Source organism: Pholis gunnellus, assembly GCF_910591455.1.
Source record: "Pholis gunnellus genome assembly, chromosome: 7".
NCBI lineage: Eukaryota > Metazoa > Chordata > Actinopteri > Perciformes > Pholidae > Pholis > Pholis gunnellus.
Genome location: NC_136533.1, coordinates 25,900,764 through 25,920,757, shown reverse-complemented (window position 1 = coordinate 25,920,757; position 19,994 = coordinate 25,900,764). Strand labels below are relative to the sequence as shown.

At 44.0% G+C, this 19,994-nt stretch overlaps 1 protein-coding gene across 1 annotated transcript; it reads left to right on the top strand.

The window, feature by feature from the left end:
* Positions 1-32: 32 nt before the first annotated feature.
* Positions 33-19,667, top strand: LOC306698144 (C-Jun-amino-terminal kinase-interacting protein 1-like). Its single transcript, XM_079162329.1, has 12 exons — positions 33-162; positions 8,996-9,071; positions 10,441-11,001; positions 11,287-11,871; positions 13,213-13,467; positions 15,774-15,849; positions 15,930-16,096; positions 16,190-16,293; positions 18,025-18,135; positions 18,415-18,485; positions 18,610-18,708; positions 19,474-19,667. The coding sequence occupies exons 1-12, from the start codon at positions 91-93 to the stop codon at positions 19,544-19,546; spliced, it is 2,250 nt and encodes a 749-aa protein (XP_079018455.1). The 5' UTR covers positions 33-90; the 3' UTR covers positions 19,547-19,667.
* The last annotated feature ends 327 nt before the right edge of the window (positions 19,668-19,994 follow it).

The window sequence follows — 19,994 nt, the reverse complement described above, 5'->3', positions numbered from 1 at the left end:
GAAGAGGAGGAGGAAGAGGAGGAGGAGGAGGAAGAGGAGGAGGGAGGTAGGAAGCTGTCGCCTGTCAGAGGGGGATCAATCTGCGCTGTCATGGACAAATATCGACCCAAGAGACCAACCACCCTGGCTCTGTTCCCACAGCTACCACAAGCTGGCACCCAGGTAGGGAGGCTGGGAGGATCCCCTGTTTTTTACATGAGCTGGACAGATTGGTTACAGTGTGAATGAGTGTGTGTATGATCATGGGTTATCTTGTTTATAGAATGAGGCAATAAATGGGTTACTGTGTGTGTGTGTGTGTGTATGTGTGTGTGTGTGTGTATGTGTGTGTATGTGTGTGTGCATTTCCTGGGAGGATCCTGTCTTCAGAATGAGACAGTTTGTGTATGCTTTTGTGTGTGTATGTGTGAATGTGTGTGTGTGTGTGTGTGTGTGTGTGTGTGTGTGTGTGTGTGTGTGTGTGTGTGTGTGTGTGTGTGTGTGTGTGTGTGTGTGTGTGTGTGTGTGTGTATGTATGTGTGTGTGTTTGTGTGTATGCTGGCAGTGGGTCGGTTCTTAAAATGGTTCAGCTGTAGCCGTATGCTTCATTAATTAGGTTCCTGTTTTGTGTTTTGGTGGCAATATTCTCAGCAAATACCCATAAAATACATTGAATATTAATATTCATTGGTCAATCTATACCATGTATCAGTGACTTGCTCAAGGACACTTTGACAGAACATAGTTGTGAGGACTAACCCTTATTTCGCCGTTAAAACAAGATAATCCAATCTGTTCTGCCATCTTGTGAAATACTGTATACAACAAATATATCTAAGATGGGGCAGCTGTAACAGTATCTTCTAGTAAGAGAACAGAAGAAGAGGATAATACAAAGCCAAGTCAAAAACAGAATATTGCTATAAAAACAAGTCTGGACTATGATAGTGAAGTAGATAAAGCCCTGGCTCCTCAGGCAGTGTGCAGTAATGAGTGGTCTCTGGAGGGAGCCAGCATAGTGACGAGCACTCTCTCAGCAGTAGTATGCTGCCCTTTAATTTAGGTGCATCCTGTTTGCTTTGTCAGTACAGATCAGAGCAGTCGTTTCAACCTATCCTGGGTTTGCTTTTAACATCAACATCAAAATCACTCAATATATAAAGGAGGTTCCTTATTTCCATTGGAACATTAAATGAAATGAAATATAGCATAGCATGTCAACATAGCACTATGCTACTGATGACCAGCACTTCACTCCTATGGTAGCTTGTTGAAGCTTTAAGGCTACGTTAGTTTATATTAATTACTCTGAAAAAAATATATTGTTTTGAAAGGTTTGCTCCACAGCTTACACATTTCTGTCAGCAGACAGGCTCAAATTTTGTTAGCTTGTTTTGTTTTTTCTTGGGGGTTTGAGATTGATTTCACACACATTGGCTAACTATTGCCTTTATCAAGAGCCACAATTCTGAGGTAACGTCTGGATTAGCTGCTGTCTATGATCCACAACTGCACCCACTTTTTAAATTTGAACCTAAGTGATTTAAAAAAAGTTAGGGTTTTGGGTTATTCGATTCATTTGGTAAATGGAAAATGGACTTGTACTTGTATAGCGCTTCAGTCTTCTGACCATGCAAAGCGCTTTTACCCTACATGTCATAATTCACCCATTCACACTTATTCATACACTGATGGCAGGGGTTACGATGCAAGGTACCTAATGCCCATTGACTCTAACTAATCATTCATACCCATTCATACACTGCAGGCACAACCAGCTAATTTGGGGTTAAGTGTCTTGCCCAAGGACACATCGATATGGACAAGCGGAGCCGGGCATCAAACCGCCATTCCTCAGATTGAAGGACAACCCTACTCTACCACTGACGCAACAGTTGCCCCATTTGCATTTTAATTTTAAACGTTTTAACTATAACACATCTGCACACTTTGGCTCTATCTTTCCTGATAATTTTACAGCTGTGTCGGAACTAGCTGTGGGTACTTGGCTGGTCTCTTCTGCATTGGTGACATTAAAATACAAAGGTGTTATTCTTGTGGAAAATGTTGTCCATTAAAGGCTGCCAAATAGTCGAAAAATCCTATAAACAATTAAATAAGCAATCACACTAAACAACATCCTTTCGACGCGAAAGAGTAGCGGCTCGACTCCAAGTTCCCTCCTGATGTCCGAGCTCCTTACCCTATCTCTAAGGCTGAGCCCGGCTACCCTACGGAGGAAACTCATTTCGGCCGCTTGTACCCGCGACCTTGTCCTTTCGGTCACGACCCAGAATTCGTGACCATAGGTAAATTGAGAGCTTTGCCTTCCGGCTCAGCTCTCTCTTCACCAAGATGGTCCGGTGCAGCGCCTGCTTTACTGCTGCAGCCGCACCGATCCGCCTGTCGATCTCCCGCTCCATCTTACCCTCACTCGTGAACAAGACCCCGAGATACTTAAACTCCTTCACTTAAGGTAGGCACTCCGTCCCCACCTGGAGGGAGCAATCCACCAGTTTCCGGCAGAGCACCATGGCCTCAGATTTGGAGGTGCTAACTCTCATCCCCGCCGCTTCACACTCAGCTGCAAACCACCCCAATGAATGCTGGAGGTCACGATCCGAGGAGGCCAACAGGACCACATCATCTGCAAACAGCAGAGAGGCGATCCCGAGACCCCAGAACCTGACGTTCTCCACCCCCCGGCTGCACCTAGATATCCTGTCCATGAAAGTCACGAACAGGACCGGTGACAAAGGGCAGCCCTGGTGGAGGCCAACACCCGCCGGGAACGTGTCTGACTTATTGCCGAGAATGCGGACACAGCTCCTACTGCAGTCGTACAGAGACCGGATAGCCCGTTGTAACGGGCCCGGCACCCCATACTCCCGCAGCACCCCCCACAAGAACCCCCGAGGGACCCGGTCAAAAGCCTTCTCCAAGTCCACAAAGCACATGTAGACTGGTTGGGCAAACTCCCAGAACCCCTCCAGTAGTCTTGCGAGGGTAAAGAGCTGGTCCACTGTTCCACAGCCGGGACGGAATCCGCACTGCTCCTCTTGAATCCGAGGTTCGACAAACGGTCGGAGCCTCCTTTCCAGCACCCTGGCATAAGCTTTCCCCGGGAGGCTGAGTAGTGTGATACCCCGATAATTCGAGCACACTCTCCGGTCCCCCTTTTTGAAAATGGGAACCACCACCCCGGTCTGCCAGTCCATGGGCACGGATCCCGACCCCCATGCGACACTGAGTCGTGTCAGCCAAGACAGCCCAACAGTGTCCAGCGCCTTCAGCATCTCAGGGCAGATCTCATCCACCCCCGGCGCCTTGCCACCAAGGAGCTTTTTGACTACCATAGAGACCTCTGCCAGGGATATGGGTGAGCCCCCCCCAGGTCTTCAGGCGCTGCCTCCTCTGCAGAGGACATGTTGGTCGGGTTTAGGAGTTCCTCAAAGTGCTCTTTCCACCGCCCGACGATGTCCCCCGTCCGGGTCAGCAGTCCCCCGCTGAGAACAGTCTGGGGTAGGCCCTGCTTTCCCTTCCTGAGCCGTCGGATGGTTTGCCAGAACCTCCTTGAGGCCAACCGAAAGTCCTTCTCCATGGCCTCCCCGAACTCCTCCCATGCCCAAGTTTTAGCACCCGCGACCACCGCAGCTGCAGTCCTTCTGGCCTGCCGGTACCTCTCAGCTGCTTCAGGAGACCCCTGGGCCAGCCAGGCCCTGAAGGCCTCCTTCTTCAGCTTGATGGCTTCCCTCACCTCCGGTGTCCACCACCGGGTTCTCGGGTTGCCGCCACGACAGGCACCGATGACCTTCCGGCCACAGCTCCTAGCGGCCGCATCCACAATAGAGGCTTTGAACATGGTCCATTCGGATTCCAGGTCCCCAACCTCCCTCGGGATGTGTGAGAAGTTCTTCTGGAGGTGGGAGTTAAAGACCTCCAGGACAGGGTCCTCCGCCAGACGTTCCCAGTTCACCCTCACTATACGTTTGGGCTTGCCGGGTCTTTCCAACCAGTTCCCCCGCCATCTGATCCAACTCACCACCAGGTGGTGATCAGTTGACAGCTCTGCTCCTCTCTTCACCCTTGATAAATGAACCTTCTTTTAGAATCTGTCCACCACCATGACGATGGGGGTGTTACCATCAGAGGGTGGAAATCCAGTGACGAAGGCTAAGGAGATGTCAGACCAGTGGCTGTGAGCCACAGGAAGGGGATGTAAAAGACCAGGAGGTTGGCATCAGGAGACCTTGTTTCGGACACACACCGGGCAAGCAGCCACATATTCCACAACCACCTTTTCCATAGATGGCCATCAGAAGCATTATTTTATGACGAACCCAGTCCTCCCTACCCCTGGATAACAGGAGAGGCAAGAGGTGTGAGCAGGTTTTCTGGCACCTGAGTGTTACCTAGAGCTTGCCGGACCCTCTTCTCAATGCTCCATGGGACTTCCCCCACCACACAGGAAGAGGGCAGAATACTGGTAGGAGAACTGGGGACAGACTTGAGATCAAACAGGAAGAACAGAGCATCAGGCCTATGGTTCTCAGAGCCAGGACGGTGAGACAGGAAGAAATGGAAACAGTTAAAGAAAAGCCCACCTCAATGAACTAGTGTTCGGGAGAGTGAGGATGGGTGCAGAGGTGAAACTCCCTCACCCTACAAAATGCCTGATCTGCCTGGGGAGACCACTGGAACTTGACATTAGGTGAGGTGAAAGCATGCAGAGGGGCAGCAACAGAGCTAAAGTTCCTGATAAAACGGCTGTAAAAATTAGCAAAACCTAGGAAACGTTGAACTAACTTACGATTAGTTGCCATGGGCCAATAAGCCCATACAGCATTGACCTTAGAGGAGTCCATCTGGACACATTTCGGGGATATGATGAAACCAAGGAATGCGACTGAGGTAGTGTGGAAATCACACTTCTCAGACTTAACAAAGAGTTTATTTTCCAGGAAGCTCTGCAGGACCTGATGAACATGCTGAACGTGGGTCTCTTAATCCCAGTAAAGGTTAGAATGTCATCCAGGTAAACAAAGACAGATTTATTCAGCATGTCAAGGAGAACATCTTTAACCAGAAGCTGAAACACAGCTGGAGCGTTTGTGAGACCAAATATCACGAACAGTTTTTGGCAGTGGCAGGCCGTGCATTTTATACCTGGGCCTTCTGTGCTGTCAAAGATCTGATTGGTTGAAGACTATGAAAATCAACAATCGTCCCCATTTACTTAAACTGCAAAGGCTCTCTAGCGGGCATCAGGCCTCTCTCCTTACATAGAGACATAGAGGCTGAGTCTGATTGGATAAAAGCTCTCCTTAAAACAAGCTGTGCTGGAAACAGAGCAACAGAGGAAGACAGGAGCTGTGCAATGAGACAATAAGCTAATGGGAAAATAAATGATAATACATGTAGTGTATTTGTGAAAAATTATTAAATTATAAAATAGCTATAACTTTGTGATTCTGTTTAGTCCAACAGAGAAGGATTAGCTGGCCCTGACAGCCCACCACTGGAATTTGGTAGTGTCCACTAGGGGTGTTAAAGGCAGTCTTCCACTTGTACCCCTCCCTTATCCGCACCAACTGATAAGCATTCCTTCAATCTAACTTGGTAAAGATTATAGCATCTTGCAGCAACTCAAAGGCAGATGAAACAAGAGGGAGGAGAAATCCGTTTTTGACCGTGATGTCATTAAGGCCTCGGAAGTCGATGCAAGGGCGGAGCAACTTATCCTTCTTCTTCACAAAGAAAAAGTAGTAAGTAAGTAAGTAGATTTACCTACCGTCGGCATCACTGTTGCTCCTCTGGAGTACGTCTGGCTCTACATAGCTGCGCGGCTTCCTCCGGTGCATTAGGAGGCGCTGAGGGTAGAGTTAAGGAAGAAGGAACCAAGGAAGAGTTGTTCCAGCCACTGTCAGCAGCCAGGGTGTGCAATGGCATAATCCGCTAAATGCTATCAGCCCTGTCACAATGAGGGCTACGGCTGCCTCCTGGCTGGGAGTTATGTGGTCGAAGATCTTATTAAAAGTCTCAATGAAAAAGGGAAGTGAATGACACACAGGAGAGTCTCTGGCCCACTCTGCTGTGGCCCAGGCCAAGGCTCTGCCAGAGAGGTGATTGATAATGTAGGTTACCTTGGCACGATTGTTGGGGAAGGAAGAAGCCTGAATCTCAAAGTGGAGCGCACACTGGACCATAAACGATCGGCAGCTCCCAGAGTCTCTGGAGAACCGTTCCAGTCTGGAGAGATGAGGAGCTGAGCCTGGGGAGAAAACAGTGGACACCTATGCTGGTGCTGGAACTGAGGTTGGAGCAGAAGTAGCACCGCTGCTTGTCGCAAAAGCAGGGCTGGAAACTGGAGCGGCAGCTGGTTCACCAGACAGCTAACCTGGGTGCCGATGGCAACTTGGAAGTTCTCCTGTCGCTCCGACAACTCTCTAACCTCCAGGCAAATCATGGTGGTGAATTCTGCTTCCTTGAGCCTAAATTGCAACGCACTCTGAGTCCATTTTGTGACCAGCTGGTACTGGTAAAACAGAGGGGGTTAACCCTGAAAAAACAGGAACCAAAAGCACAACCCATAGAACAGGACTAGGTGCAGTAAAAACAATCTTTACTTAACAAGCAGGTTTGGTACACAGGAGGTCAGGTAATCAGGCAAACAAAGCAGGCAAGGGTGAGGAAAAAAATGTTAACTAAGTTTAGAATATTAGCCAGAGATCAGAAAAACCAGGAACACTAGGAAGATTGCTGGAACGCTTGACTCTATGGACAAAGACGAACTGGCACAGAGACAAGGAAACACAGACTAAATACGCAGGGGGGTGAGGATGAGGGTGAATCTGATCAGGGGGGGTAGACAATCACACAGGCGGGAAAACACATAAGGACAGGAAGTGAAATATCTTTAAGGAGAGGTGAGTAACGAAAAATAAAACAGGAAGTAATGGAATGTTAAAATAAAAGTAAACATAACCTAAAGAGACAAGACAAGACATGGCAGTTGGCTAACATTACAACATTGTTTTAAGGCTGATTTGTCCATGGCTGTCTTGCATTTGACTTATTTCCATATTGGATTTCCCCCCCATTGACGTCTTTTAATTCATCTTGCAGCAGTGAAGTTGCTGCACATGTTACCGCTGATTGACCCTTATTGTTATTGAACAACACAGGGTGGCACAATAGATTGCAGTTGTCCCATTTTGCTACAGAAGAAAAAAAAAAGGCAAAACTATTTTTTATGGTGGAGTGTGGAGGATGGGTTAATGAGTCTCACAGTTACAAAGAACTCGGTAGGGGAAGTTAGCCTTCTTGCTCTACTTAAATTGTATCCAAACCCCAAAGTTTTGGCTGAATTGCCTCTAGCCTGACCATTTTAAAAAGGTCCTCTAGAATGTGAAAAAAGTATCAACTTGGGCAGGGCTGGGAGAGAGGAGCTAAGACATGCCCAGTTACAGAACATAAAGAGGCTTTTACTGTTTTTCATTTACTGATCCTGACTGGTGTAAGCTAGCATGCTGACAATTGCTATGATTGTGGTTAGGTAATATTGCTGCAGGAATGAACTGGAAATTAGTTAGAAATGTTGCACTTCTGGTTCCCTCATCTCAAAGTCAATGGGTTCCTTCTCATTGTTTTTCGGTTAGATGCCTGAGATACAGTCTTTGGTTATGACAAGCTTAAGCTATTTGAACGGTTTGTTCTATGATATAAGATACATCAGTAAATAACCCTCTTGTTAATTTCAAAGCTTTTAAGTGTCTTAAATTACGCTGTTGCTAGCAAATGGCTAAATGAGACAACACAATGCAAACTACTCTATGAGGGACCGCCACTGTGGTGTAGTTTGTTTGAAGCCTAACTGCAGCTTTTTACTTCTGGCGATTGCATTCACACTTCAAAAATCATAAATGTGGTGTTCATTTGTGAAGATTTCCTTACTGAATACAACATGTAAGTATCATAAACTTGTGTCTGCCACAACGCTTATTTTCTGCAATAATCCAGTGGAAAAATCTGTCTCTTTGTCATGGGAACCAATGTGATGCTTAGAGGGTTGGGCTACGAAAATACCTGCAGCACTCTATTTACATTTTGTGATGACCCCTCCTGTTTCTTGGTAATTCTGGACTCAGTAATGAGAGCATTGCACAGCCTGTTGGGTGTCTGGGTATTGGACCCAGGTACCTTGCAGGTGTTTAACCTGACAACCTGAAGAATGCTGCTGCACAGTGTGCAGTAGGTAATGATGGTTCATAGGGTAAGCAAGTCAGTTGTAAAGGGTAAATTGATCCTTTAAAGTCTCTCAACTGCATTCTTACAGGGCCACAGCTACTGTATTTCTTTGCATCAGAAAATGATAAATGGCAATGAGACGATTGTTGATGTTAAAACTGGCTTCATCAGATTTCTGTCTGCACATTGAAATCACCACATACTCTGGCTGTAGCATCAGTCTGAAAAAGGATGTCATCATCAAGACGGCTGTGCTTAACACAGAGAGAGATCTCTCTCTGTCTCCCTCTCTCTCTCTCACACACACACACACACGGTAACCATAGTAACTTAATGGGGTGTGCAAGAGGGAAAGAAGTTGCATGATGTGATGTCAGTAAGTGAGTCAGTGTTCCATGACGTCAACGTTGATACGAAGCACCCTGGTCACTGCCCCTTCCTCTTTCTGACAAAAAAAGAGAGACAGACAGACAGACAGACAGATAGATAGCATAATGTAATGTCTAATTTAGTGTATAAAGATCCCTGCTCCTCCATGTATATCACTTTTTGTATCTATAATCCTCTCAGCTAGACTACAGTAAACAGACAAGAGTTATGGATTAACACCTCAGGCTAAACTGTGTGTGTGTGTGTGTGTGTGTGTGTGTGTGTGTGTGTGTGTGTGTGTGTGTGTGTGTGTGTGTGTGTGTGTGTGTGTGTGTGTGTACCCAATCATGTGTTGGTTTTTGCTCCTACATTGCTGCTCTGTTTCTCTAACTCTATCCAGGACTCCATCAACAACAACTCTTTAGGCAAGAAGGACAGCTGGAAGGACTCCTGTTCCTCCTCCCCACATATTACAGGTATGGACACTAAATGACACTGAAAAACAACCAACCAAAAAAAAGTAACAATGTCAAGGTGAATTCCAACTTCATCTCCCTGCTTCATACAGTTATAAACTCTCGCAGAATTAGATATTTTCAAAGAATTGACGTTTAAAGCTCTGTTTCCATGAATAATTTGATCCGTAAACAAAATATAGATGAACAACTATAGGTTTATGTGTTGTCTACGTCATCGTTTCCAAACATATGCATTTACGCCCGTCCACACTAGGAGGTAACCCCGAAGTTTTCAAACTTCTCCGTCCTCGGAAGCGTTTCCAAACTTATACGTTTCTGTTGCTCTAAAACTCCAGCCTATAGTGTGGACACTAAGATGCAAAATATATGCATTTTAAAATGGAAATGTGTGGACATGGCCTTAGTGGACCTCTTCTGGGATAGACTGCATTGGGTCCCTAAAACTGTACTGTTTTTACCAAAAGAAAATGGGGGGGCAGTGTCTGGAACTTTCAGGTTCCAGTTTATCTCACAGGTCCAACAGATGTGGTGTGGAGAGACGTAACAAACTGTATTTTAAGGAAGGCAGCTGGTCTGGGAGTATACACTGAACTTTTAATGGATTTTAATCTTTTAAAACTGTGTGGATTACCTCCTTTTCAGTAGGCACCTTTTAAGATGTGGAACTTTTTTAAATGAAAGAGACTGGAACCTACTTGCTCGCTGCACTGGTTACTAGAAGAAGCTCTCGTTAATGGAGCCAGGATGGACATCCAGGACAATACGGCACCATGTATCACCAGCATGCTATGCACCTGATTTATCACCCTGAGGAAAGTGGTGGATGTAGCTGGTCCTGGATTTATGGCGTCTCTTCTTGGACTGATCTCCTTTTAGCAGAGCTCGTATCCTGAGCAGGTGGGCTGATAGTCTGACTGAGAGGAGGGGAAACTCATGATGCGACTGATCCTTTTTCAGAGCTCGGTTTTCTTCTAGATCTGGAAGGGTTGTCAGAACCCTCAATAAGTAGAACAAACTGTAAGCTTGTGGACCTGTACACAGCAAAAGGATGAACCTCCTATTAAAAAAAGGACTGGTGATTTACAGTGGAAGATTTGACATGGTGCTTTTGCAGTTGAAGCTCCTGTTTTAATCTCTTTGGTCAAAGCTAGAATTTGGCTGGATTTCAGGCTATCTATCTAACTAACTATCCTGGAGAATGAAGGAGAAAATGTTCTTGAAATATTTTAAATGAATCATGTGCAGTTCCTGTAATTCTTATTCATCCAGGATCAATTGCCTACTGTATGCTGATAATCCCTTTGTGTACAAGTGATTGCCTAATAAATAATCTGATACCTTTGTTTTTTTCTGTGTTTGTCTTAAGGGGATCTAGCACCACCGGATATCCAACCAAAAGCGGAGGACAAAGTTCAGCACAGAACGCGCCGCCCGGCCCCAAAACCACCCACAGCCAACGGAGTGAACAGCAAAGCTAACTCTCAGGCTGCTGCCACCACTGTAGACACGCGAGCTCGACTGCGGGAAAGACAGGTTTCAGGCGCCACACACACACAGTCCTCCAGCACACCAAGGAGTCAAAAGAGAGGAGGAAGAGGAGCCCCAGCAATGAGAGAGAGGAGCTTAGGAGACATCAGAGGAAAGGATGGAGGGACAGCGGGGAAGGAAGATAGGAGAGGAGGAAGACTGTGTGAGCAGTCCAGGGGGAAAGAGAAAGAGAGAAATGGACATCAGAGGCCAAGAGAAACAAATGGACTGAAAAGCCGGGGGTCTGATGGGAAAGTAAAAGTAGGTGCTAAAGGGGTAAACAAAGTAGAGGTATTGAAGCCCAATAACATACTGTCCAACCAGGAAGTTTATCTGACATCCATGGTGGTCCCACGCACGCCTGTAGCACCAAGAACCGAGGACAAGACACAAGACCAAGGTAATGCACCTATCTTTAGCACAGGGTGGTGAGTGTTGTAACTTGTATACTTAGTGATAAAGATTAGTGCTGTGAAATGTCTGGCTTCATGCTGCTAAAAAGTACTAGTAGTTTGCTCTTTTCAATATCTGTATTTTTCAAGGTAAGGTACATCTAATCCATCCAATCATATCTCTGGTTCATACATCATTTTGTCCATATTTGATTCCCATTTTGTTTGCAAGCAGCTCGCAAGTTACAGCTTACATCTAATCACTTCATATCTAACATATTGTGTGTTTTAAGGCCAAAACCATGACAGGACTCAAGACAACCCCCCTATCCTCTCCCGGTCCAGCAGCGAGGGGGGGTCAAACAGAATGTCCCTCAGCTCAGATACAGAGGGACCCCCACCAGGGCCTCTGCATCCTTCTCTATTCCACCGGATCGACCCTGACATCAGTGAAGAAGAGGGAGAGGGAGATCCAACTCCCTGCCTGAACGTCCAGATTGGTCCAACCCCCTGCCTTACAGATAATGAAAAAACAGAGATGGACTGTACCAAGTCAGAGGTGGAAGCAAGGGGAGGAAAAGGTGACTATAACACTGAGGTGGATGGCACCAACTCTGTCACTCAGGGAGATGGTGCGGCTGCTCAGATTGTACCACAGAGTGAAGCTATGGCGCTGTTAAACTATGACTCTGTTAAATACACTCTGGTAGTCGATGAACATGCTCAATTAGAGCTGGTCAGCCTCAAGGACTGCTTGCACAGTTACAATGAGCACAATGATGACAGTGATGCAGAGACGGTCTATCAGTCAGCCAATGAGGAGGAAGATCCAGAGTATGAGGAGGAAAGGAAGAGGAGACAGGAAGCAAGGAAGCAAGGTACAGATTTTTTTTTTTTTTAACATGGCTGAGCTCTCTTCTGTCCCAAACAGTTCATTAAAGTTGATGAAATGTCAAGGTCTATCCCTTTGGGAGCATGAATGTTCTCAGTAAATTCCCTTTTTTATCTGCCTGTTAGGTTGAAGACATTTGTCTACAAACTAGGTTTACAATTCGTCCTGATGGCGCTTAACTAAAGACATTACCGACTCCCGTGACTAACGATTGACATGACAAGACCTTTACTTTAAGTTTCACTCAGGACATGAGCAGCGGGCTCCTGGACCAAAGCCCTTTTTTTCCCAACCCATCCACCTCCCCGTCCACACTGTGTGCACTATCTTGTGCCAGTTGCTCTTCCTTCAATTCTGCAGGCGGGTGTGTCTCCTTCAAACGCTAAATAAGCACCGGTGTCATACGCCGGTGTGTTATTTGACGCTTTGGGGGTGAGAAGGGGTCGCTGTAAACTATTTATTTTAGTGGAAGCAATACAATCTTTTAAACAATATTTTGACTGAAATTATTGATTTCTTTTGTAAGTATACATGTAATGTACAGTAAATAATTCATTAATATTAAATAAATGAAATACATTTAGAAATGAAGCCCTTCAGGATGATTCAAGTCGTGTTTCTTTTCAAAATAATGACCTTCTCGCTGTACATTATTCCTTATATAATATCGATGATTAATAGAGTTGAGGTTGTGGGGTTATGCAAATCATTTGGAATGGTGTTCTAGGGACCGTGAATATCCACAACGGATTTAATGGCAATTTTCCCAGCAGTTGCTGAAATTTTCAGCTCTGAATCCAAAAGTTGGAACGAGGCACAGACTTAGTGACTGACAGAGAATACTGTCTTTAATAACCAAAAATACAAGAAAAACATGCCCCTTTCATACAGTAATCTCATCTTCATTTCAGTCTGTTGATCTAATTAAAGGATCATATTTCTGTAACATTACTAGACTGGGTGCACTCACACTGCAAAGGATTTTTTTTAAATCGCTGTTTAAAAGGAATATTCTGTAGTATAGTAAATTATAATAGAATAAGCTTTATTGGCCAAGTATGTTTGGACAGACTATTAGGTGAAAAAAGCTAGTTAGCTCAGCTAGTGCTTTCACTTCTTTTGTTTATTTGTCCAATAAGGCAGTGATTCACTTTAGAGTAGAGGGCCCGATACTACGCCTTGTGGAGCACCTCACTAGATGATACTGCATGTGTAGCTTCAGGACAGAAGATTGTCTGAAGTTGAAATCAAAAATACACTGTCTGCATGGTTCCTTTGTTCCTAATTTCTGCTCGTGGTTTAACTTTTCCTTGTTTTTGGCTCCAAGACAGAAGGAAAGAGGAAGAAAACCGAAGAAAGGAGGATGAGATGAAGAGAAGGAGGGAAGAGGATTTGAAGAGGAAGAGGGAGGAAGAGGTGAAAAGGAGGAGGGAAGTTGTGGCAAAGATCTGCAAGCCGTCCAAGGTAACGTCAACCACAACTTCAGAGGAAGACGAGTCGAATGGAGGAAGACCAGGAGCTTCCAGAAGTAAGAAGTTCCTCAACCTGTTTTCCAACAACAGCAGTCATTACAGCACCACAGGTTTGTATATTATCTAAATATTTAGTTTGAAGCAAAAATATATTTAGAAATGAATAATCAGGCTCCTGTGAGTTAAGGCGCACAAAGACGTGACTACGGTTTTTAGATTGTCTGCATCAGAGTTCTCTTTTCTGTGCTTTGATATTGTTCAGAGAGAGGTTTACGTTTATTAGGGTTATAAGTATCACTGATACTATATATGAATTTCACTTTATTCATCACATCAATGCATATTTCTGCTGATTGAGTGTGTTGAAGCTCACGTTGTTACTGTCACAAAGCTGACGTTAGAGACATTGGCAGTGCATTGATTGGAGGCAGTGAGGTTTTCTGAAGCCTGATAATCACAATGAATTGCCATTTTGTTTTGCTTCCAGCCGACAAGCTTTTCGTCATTTGTATGTCGCTGTTTTTCACAAATTCATATCATATCATATCAAATTACATTTATTGGTCACATACACAATCATGCACAGTACCTGCAATTGAATTAGTTTGTCCCAGAAACCAATAACAAAATGGTTAAAGAAATAGAATAGAATACTATAAAATGAAATATTCCAAATACCATTAAATATTTTACATAAGAACTGAGAAACAAAAATAACAATATACCAGTCCTTATGAGCATCGTTGTAGGAAGTAACTACTGTGAAAATGTCCACTGCATTGCCATGTTAATGCTGCTTGAAATTCAGTAAAGTTCCACAAAACGTCTCAGGAATCATTATTGTATTTCCAATACTACTACATGCTTCCGGGGATGTAAAGGCTTGGATGACATTCTCAAGCCTTTATATCCGCCCAGTGGGACTACTGCAACTCCCTTCATACTGGAATGAGTCAGTAGTTCCTGTCCTGGCTGAAACTGGTCCAGAATGTTGCAGCCTGGCTCCTCACAGGTTCCCGGAGGAGGGACCATATCACCCATATTCTGGCCTCTCTCTACTGGCTGCCAGTATGGTTCAGAATTCATTTGAAGGTTCTCCTGTTTGTCTATAATGCCTCTTTATGCGCTGGCCCTCTCTTGTATTACACAATACCTGAGCTCTCATTCTCCTTTGAGGTCCCTCAGATCAGCTGACTTGGGGCTACTGGCTCTCCCGCAATTCAAACTTCAGCACATGGATGACCGCTCCGCTGCTGTCTCAGTCCCTAGACTGTGAAACAGCATTAGAGCTGCCCCTTCCATTGAGGCGACAACCACACTTGTACATTTTCATTTTAAAACTGTTTGAATAGATCCTTTTGCTCATTTACAGTTTATTTGTGAGCTTCACAATAGTTGTATAAAATGAAGCATAAGCCCTCCTGAAAGTAGGGAACCGTGCCTTCAAACGTCCGCTCCGTAAGGCTGATAACGCCCCGGGACACGCTTCTAGCAAAGCGCTCAAATAAAAGCTTGACTCTTGCACATGTACGCAGTAGTAGTATTATAAAATATAACTGCACAACAGCTGCTAGTATAATAAACAATACAGCCAGCAACACCTGTAATTCCTTATCCATGCTGAATTACCACTAGCTGCTCAGTAATCAAGGATGATTTTACTTTTCTTTCCCGGCAAGGGGACAAATCAGGGAAGGACGTGTTATGACTGCTAAGACCCAATCAAGTAGCGAACGTGGGAGTCTGCATCATTCTTTTCAAAGGTCTACGTTTCTGCCCGTCCCGACTCAAATACAACCCTGACGTTTTTAAGCCAAAATGGCGTCAGCCGCGTATTTAAATGTCTCCATTTAGGGGCAACGCCGGCGTGGAATGTACGCTAGGTGTAAACATACCAAAGGATGTGTGTTAAAATGAGAAACTTAGTAGTGGGGACGTACCCTGATAAATATAAGTCCAGTCTGTAAACATACTGTTATTCACTAGCGTTTGATTCCTCCTGATGCGGCTGATTTTTCACTGTTTTTTATTTGTGCCTCTGAGTTGTGTGCATTGATGGTTATGTTGGTATTTTTTTACTTGTGATTTTAAATCTACCTGTTCTGGTCTGTGCACTTTTCAAACGTAGATTGTTTTTAAATGTGCTTTTAAATACATTTGTTATTGACTTTGAGGGTCTCCAAGTTGACGAGGCGGGAGTAGTGGCGTTCCTCGGTATCTTTTTTCATACTGCTACCAGGAGTAGTCAAGGTCAAAAACTTCCAACTCATAGAAGCTCTAAGCATTTTCATGGTGGTGTCCATTTGAACTCTCCTTTCCTCAGTAAGTGTCAAAATTGGATCACTTGCTTTTGTGTTTTTTTCATGAAAGGATCATGATACGATTTTGAGTATAACATAAATGCTGTATCATTCAGGTGCTGGGTCATTTGGTGTGTTCTCCTGTGTTTTGGATGGAGTGGAGAGACAACAGAGCCACAGAGCTGTCTACAGGTCAAAACATATGAACACACACAAACTAATTGTGACATTTCCAAATAAACCCATAAGACTGAAATCTGTACATTTTGTAGGTTTGTCCCCCGTCATGCAGACGAGCTGTACCTAGAAGCAGATGATCCAGTGTTAATGCTGAACCAGTCTGAGGACCTGTGGTGTCAGGGTTACAACATGAGGACTGGAGCTACTGGCATCTTCCCCGCTTTCTATGCTGTCAGGCTGGCTAAAGATATTAACCAAGGTACATTGCAAAAAACTAATGAAAAAATAGAATAGCACTACCATCAACAACATCTCATAATTATAGTTTATTTTTTCTCCTTTGTTCTCGCAGTCCAGAAAGATGGCTGGATAGACCAGTTCCTGGTGCAATTCCTGGGTTCAGTTCAGGTCCCAATCCACAAAGGCAACGACATGCTTTGTGCTGCGATGCAGAAGGTACAAACAGACACTGAACAACAGAACCTAACCAGCAATCTGATCATCAGTGTTGGAGTGATCAACTATGGTAGTTAACTTCCAGGTTGAGCATTTAGCGAGTGGGCTTCAGAGACGTAGCTCCTGAAAATGGGTCAACTTTCCCCACAAATCTGAACCATTTTCCAAGTAAGTATCGCTTGGTAAAAATGTGTTTTATAAAGTAAATGCTAAATCCTGACAGGACATGTTCTCATTTACCATTTGTAGCTATACCTACGAAAAGAAATGTAATGTATACATCCCACGAAAGCAATTCGTATTTATTCCATGTAATCACAAAAAGGGATGTATAAAGAGTGACAAACACTGTGTGGGGAGGAGGTTGGGGTGGATAGACAGGTAAAACAGCAGACCTTTGTATGGTAGACTGCGGTTCTTGTCCCTGTAACCAGAAGCCACAATATTGATTCATTTGTCACATAGTTATTTTAATCCAAACGCTGAGTTATTAGTCATGTAACTTCCGTACTAGTTATTTTAACACAAACCACAATGTTGCCTAAACCTAACAAAGTTTGTATTGAAAAGACTGTCAGCAGTAACAAGCTTCATTTTACATGAGTTGCTGGACATTCTTGGAAAAAGCACGAAAAATTACTTTTTGTAAGATATCATAAGATAAGATAAGATAATCTTTTATTAGTCCCGCAGTGGAGGAATTTACAATACGAACCATTGTATGAGGATATGTTGAACAGGACAACGGAAAACTACCAAACTGACATGACAAGACGACGAGCATGGAAGCTCACTGCGTTAGCCGAGAGCTACCAGGGAACTCTGCCCAACCCACCTATCTGCCTTATACAGCCTGATGTTATATGTGTAGCCACAGGTGGGCCTAGGCTGTCCAATGAACCAAATGAAAACTTTCATCTCTGTCTCAACCTATTGCAGAGGGTGTAGGTAGAAATCTCAAAGCCACGACAAATAAAACCCAAACTATGTGAGATTTGGGTGAATTGACCCTGATTCAGTGTGTTATAAATGTGGAACGCTGTGCCTGTTGCAGCTGTAATCACTGTTTCCTTCACTGGCTCCAGATCTTTATCAAGAACATTACAGCACACTTAAGCTCAGGCTTACGTTGTGAAGAGACATGTTCTTTCCTTTCACCTCATGTTTTACATTGTACGTTTACTGTGCAGCAGGTTTGCCCTCTTTGTGAAAAAAGAGAGTCAAATAATTGTATTGATTTATTGTTGCAACACAAGTAGGAGTTCTGAATAATGAGTAGGGAAATAATTCATCTCTTGCTATATTCGGCAAAGAGTGGAACAATCCAAACTTCCAGTGGCTGTTGAGCTGACAGCTGAGGTGCTGTTACAGGGCTCAGTGCTCCTGCTAGCTTCAGGATACTTTATTTGGGTTCGGTTATTGTTCAGCTGTGCGGAGGTCACAAATATATTTCTGACGCTTCATGTGAACCCTTTGAATGTCTTTCAGGAGAAAGTGTCTGAAAATGTGTACAGCTCCCTGCGTATTTCAGTCTTAACTCTCCCTACGAGCCAGCATTTTAATCTGCCTTTGAGTGTGGCCGCCTCAACCATAAACATCATGGTCACATGATAATGACCCGAACACTACTCATCCATCTAAAATATACTTGTTGAAACCAGACCGTGCTGCTGAGAGTCAATGCTCCTCAGGCTGTTTATTGACGGATTGACTGATTATTTATGTTTCCAGGTGGCGTGTAACAGGCGGTTAGCAGGTCAGCGTCCTTCAGCCTGTGTGCTGGAGGTCAGTGTGAAGGGTGTGAAGATCAGTGTCCAAGACCAGTGTCACTCTGCACATAGGGTACGTGCACTACATACCTACATACCTTTCTTCCTTCTTCAGCTTAATACCTTTTTAAATCCAGTCACCTGCTGCAGGTGATTATGACGTTGGCAGTAAGTTACTTTGCTGTAGCTCGGTGTAGCGCTCTATAGTGGCGATCAGCAGTAACTACAACTGCTACTCAAAAAAGGTAATATTGATGTCTACTCTGACAATTTGGATAAATATCCCAGATAGAACACTTCGGACTTAAAACATTCAAACTTTTACGTCTCAGTCTGTGTGTCCGTCTATCAGGGGGACCAGTGCTTCCACTTCTTCCAGTTGAAAAACATCTCATTCTGTGGCTGTCATCCAAAACACAACAAGTGAGTCGGACCACTTGATCTTATCGATTCCTACACTTGCATCAGCAGATTTGCCTCAACAAATATTTGTAAATCAACCTTTGAACTGTACATTTCCGGAGTAATGCTGATCATTCCACTGCAGGTATTTTGGTATCATCACCAAACACCCTGACCAACAGCGCTTTGCCTGTCATGTGATGATGTCAGAGACCACATCACATCCTCTGGCCGAGTCTGTCGGGTAAGACCTATTGTGTTGTATACTGTATTCTTAACAACGTACAACTCTGCATAATAAGTACTACTTTGTATTATTTTGCTACTAAAAAGTCAAATGCAGGTATATAAAGGAATATTTTTACATTGGACTTTTGCTTCTTTTACTTAAAGTTACTGTGAGGAACTTTTTACTGGTTATGCAACAGTTGGTTCCTACTGGTAGCAAACAGCAACACCACACTGCTGGAGACGGTTTGGAACGACTTGTTTTTCTGAACAAAATTACGTTAAAAACAGAATTTAGGTTGAGGCAACAAAACCACAACCATAACTCCACAACGCGGTGTCGAACACCGGTCTCGAAGGTGACAGTCCTGTGTTCGTGACTATTTCACCTGCCATGATACTGGGCTGACTGGGCGGAGCAAACGGTCCGACACCAGGCTGCTGCAGTTAAACAAGAGCTTTTCTAAAGGGAATCTGGTGCTCAGAAACACCACCACTTTCTTCCACAGGGAACTACCAAATCATCACAAAATGAAAGTTCCTTGTTGTAACTTTAAGTGAAGGATCTAAATACTTTTAATGACAAAAATAGTTAAATTCGTTATCGATACAATCATATCTATAATGATATTATATATTATAATGTCAGTCAGGCCAGTAGTTATATCTTCCTCTGTACCCAGTGAGAGTGTTCGGTGATACAACATAACAGATGTGTGCTATCATCTCTTCTGTCATTTCCTTTTATTCTCTCTGTATTCTCTTCTCTGGTGTCCCACAGGAGGGCATTCCAGCAGTATTACAAGGAGAACATTGGCTACTCCTGTCCCACTGAAGACATCTTCATTGAGTAACACCTCTCCCCCGTCCACATTATGTATTGAATACTCACTATGTGCATGTAAGCTTGGTCTTACACAGCAAACTGGACCACTCATATGTCTTTGTCAGAGTACTTGCATGGGGGATTACTCTTCTTACCTGCATCCAGTGATACAACAAGCTTGTCCTTACTTTAGCCATGTCACAATATAAATACCTCTATGGATGGATTGGATCACATGAGATGTTCCATACACTGAGAACAGATGTGACATTAACCCTACCTAAATACAAATATGTGATATTGATATATTTTATGGGTTACGTGACTACATGTAGATATTGGATGTAAAACCATATCGACAGCCTTCAGGACTACGGAGTTCATTTAATGACAGAATCTTTATGTCGTCAATTTTTTAACTTGCCACCATTGGTGAAATGTATGATAATGAATAGTGACAGTTTTGGTAATTGATT

Bases quoted from the DNA above. Each gene is read 5' to 3' on its own strand.
- LOC306698144 (XM_079162329.1), top strand. From the start codon at position 91: ATGGACAAATATCGACCCAAGAGACCAACCACCCTGGCTCTGTTCCCA. The intron at 11,002-11,286 runs GTAATGCACCTA...GTGTGTTTTAAG, and splicing joins GGACAAGACACAAGACCAAG to GCCAAAACCATGACAGGACT. The intron at 18,486-18,609 runs GTGAGTCGGACC...ATTCCACTGCAG, and splicing joins TGTCATCCAAAACACAACAA to GTATTTTGGTATCATCACCA.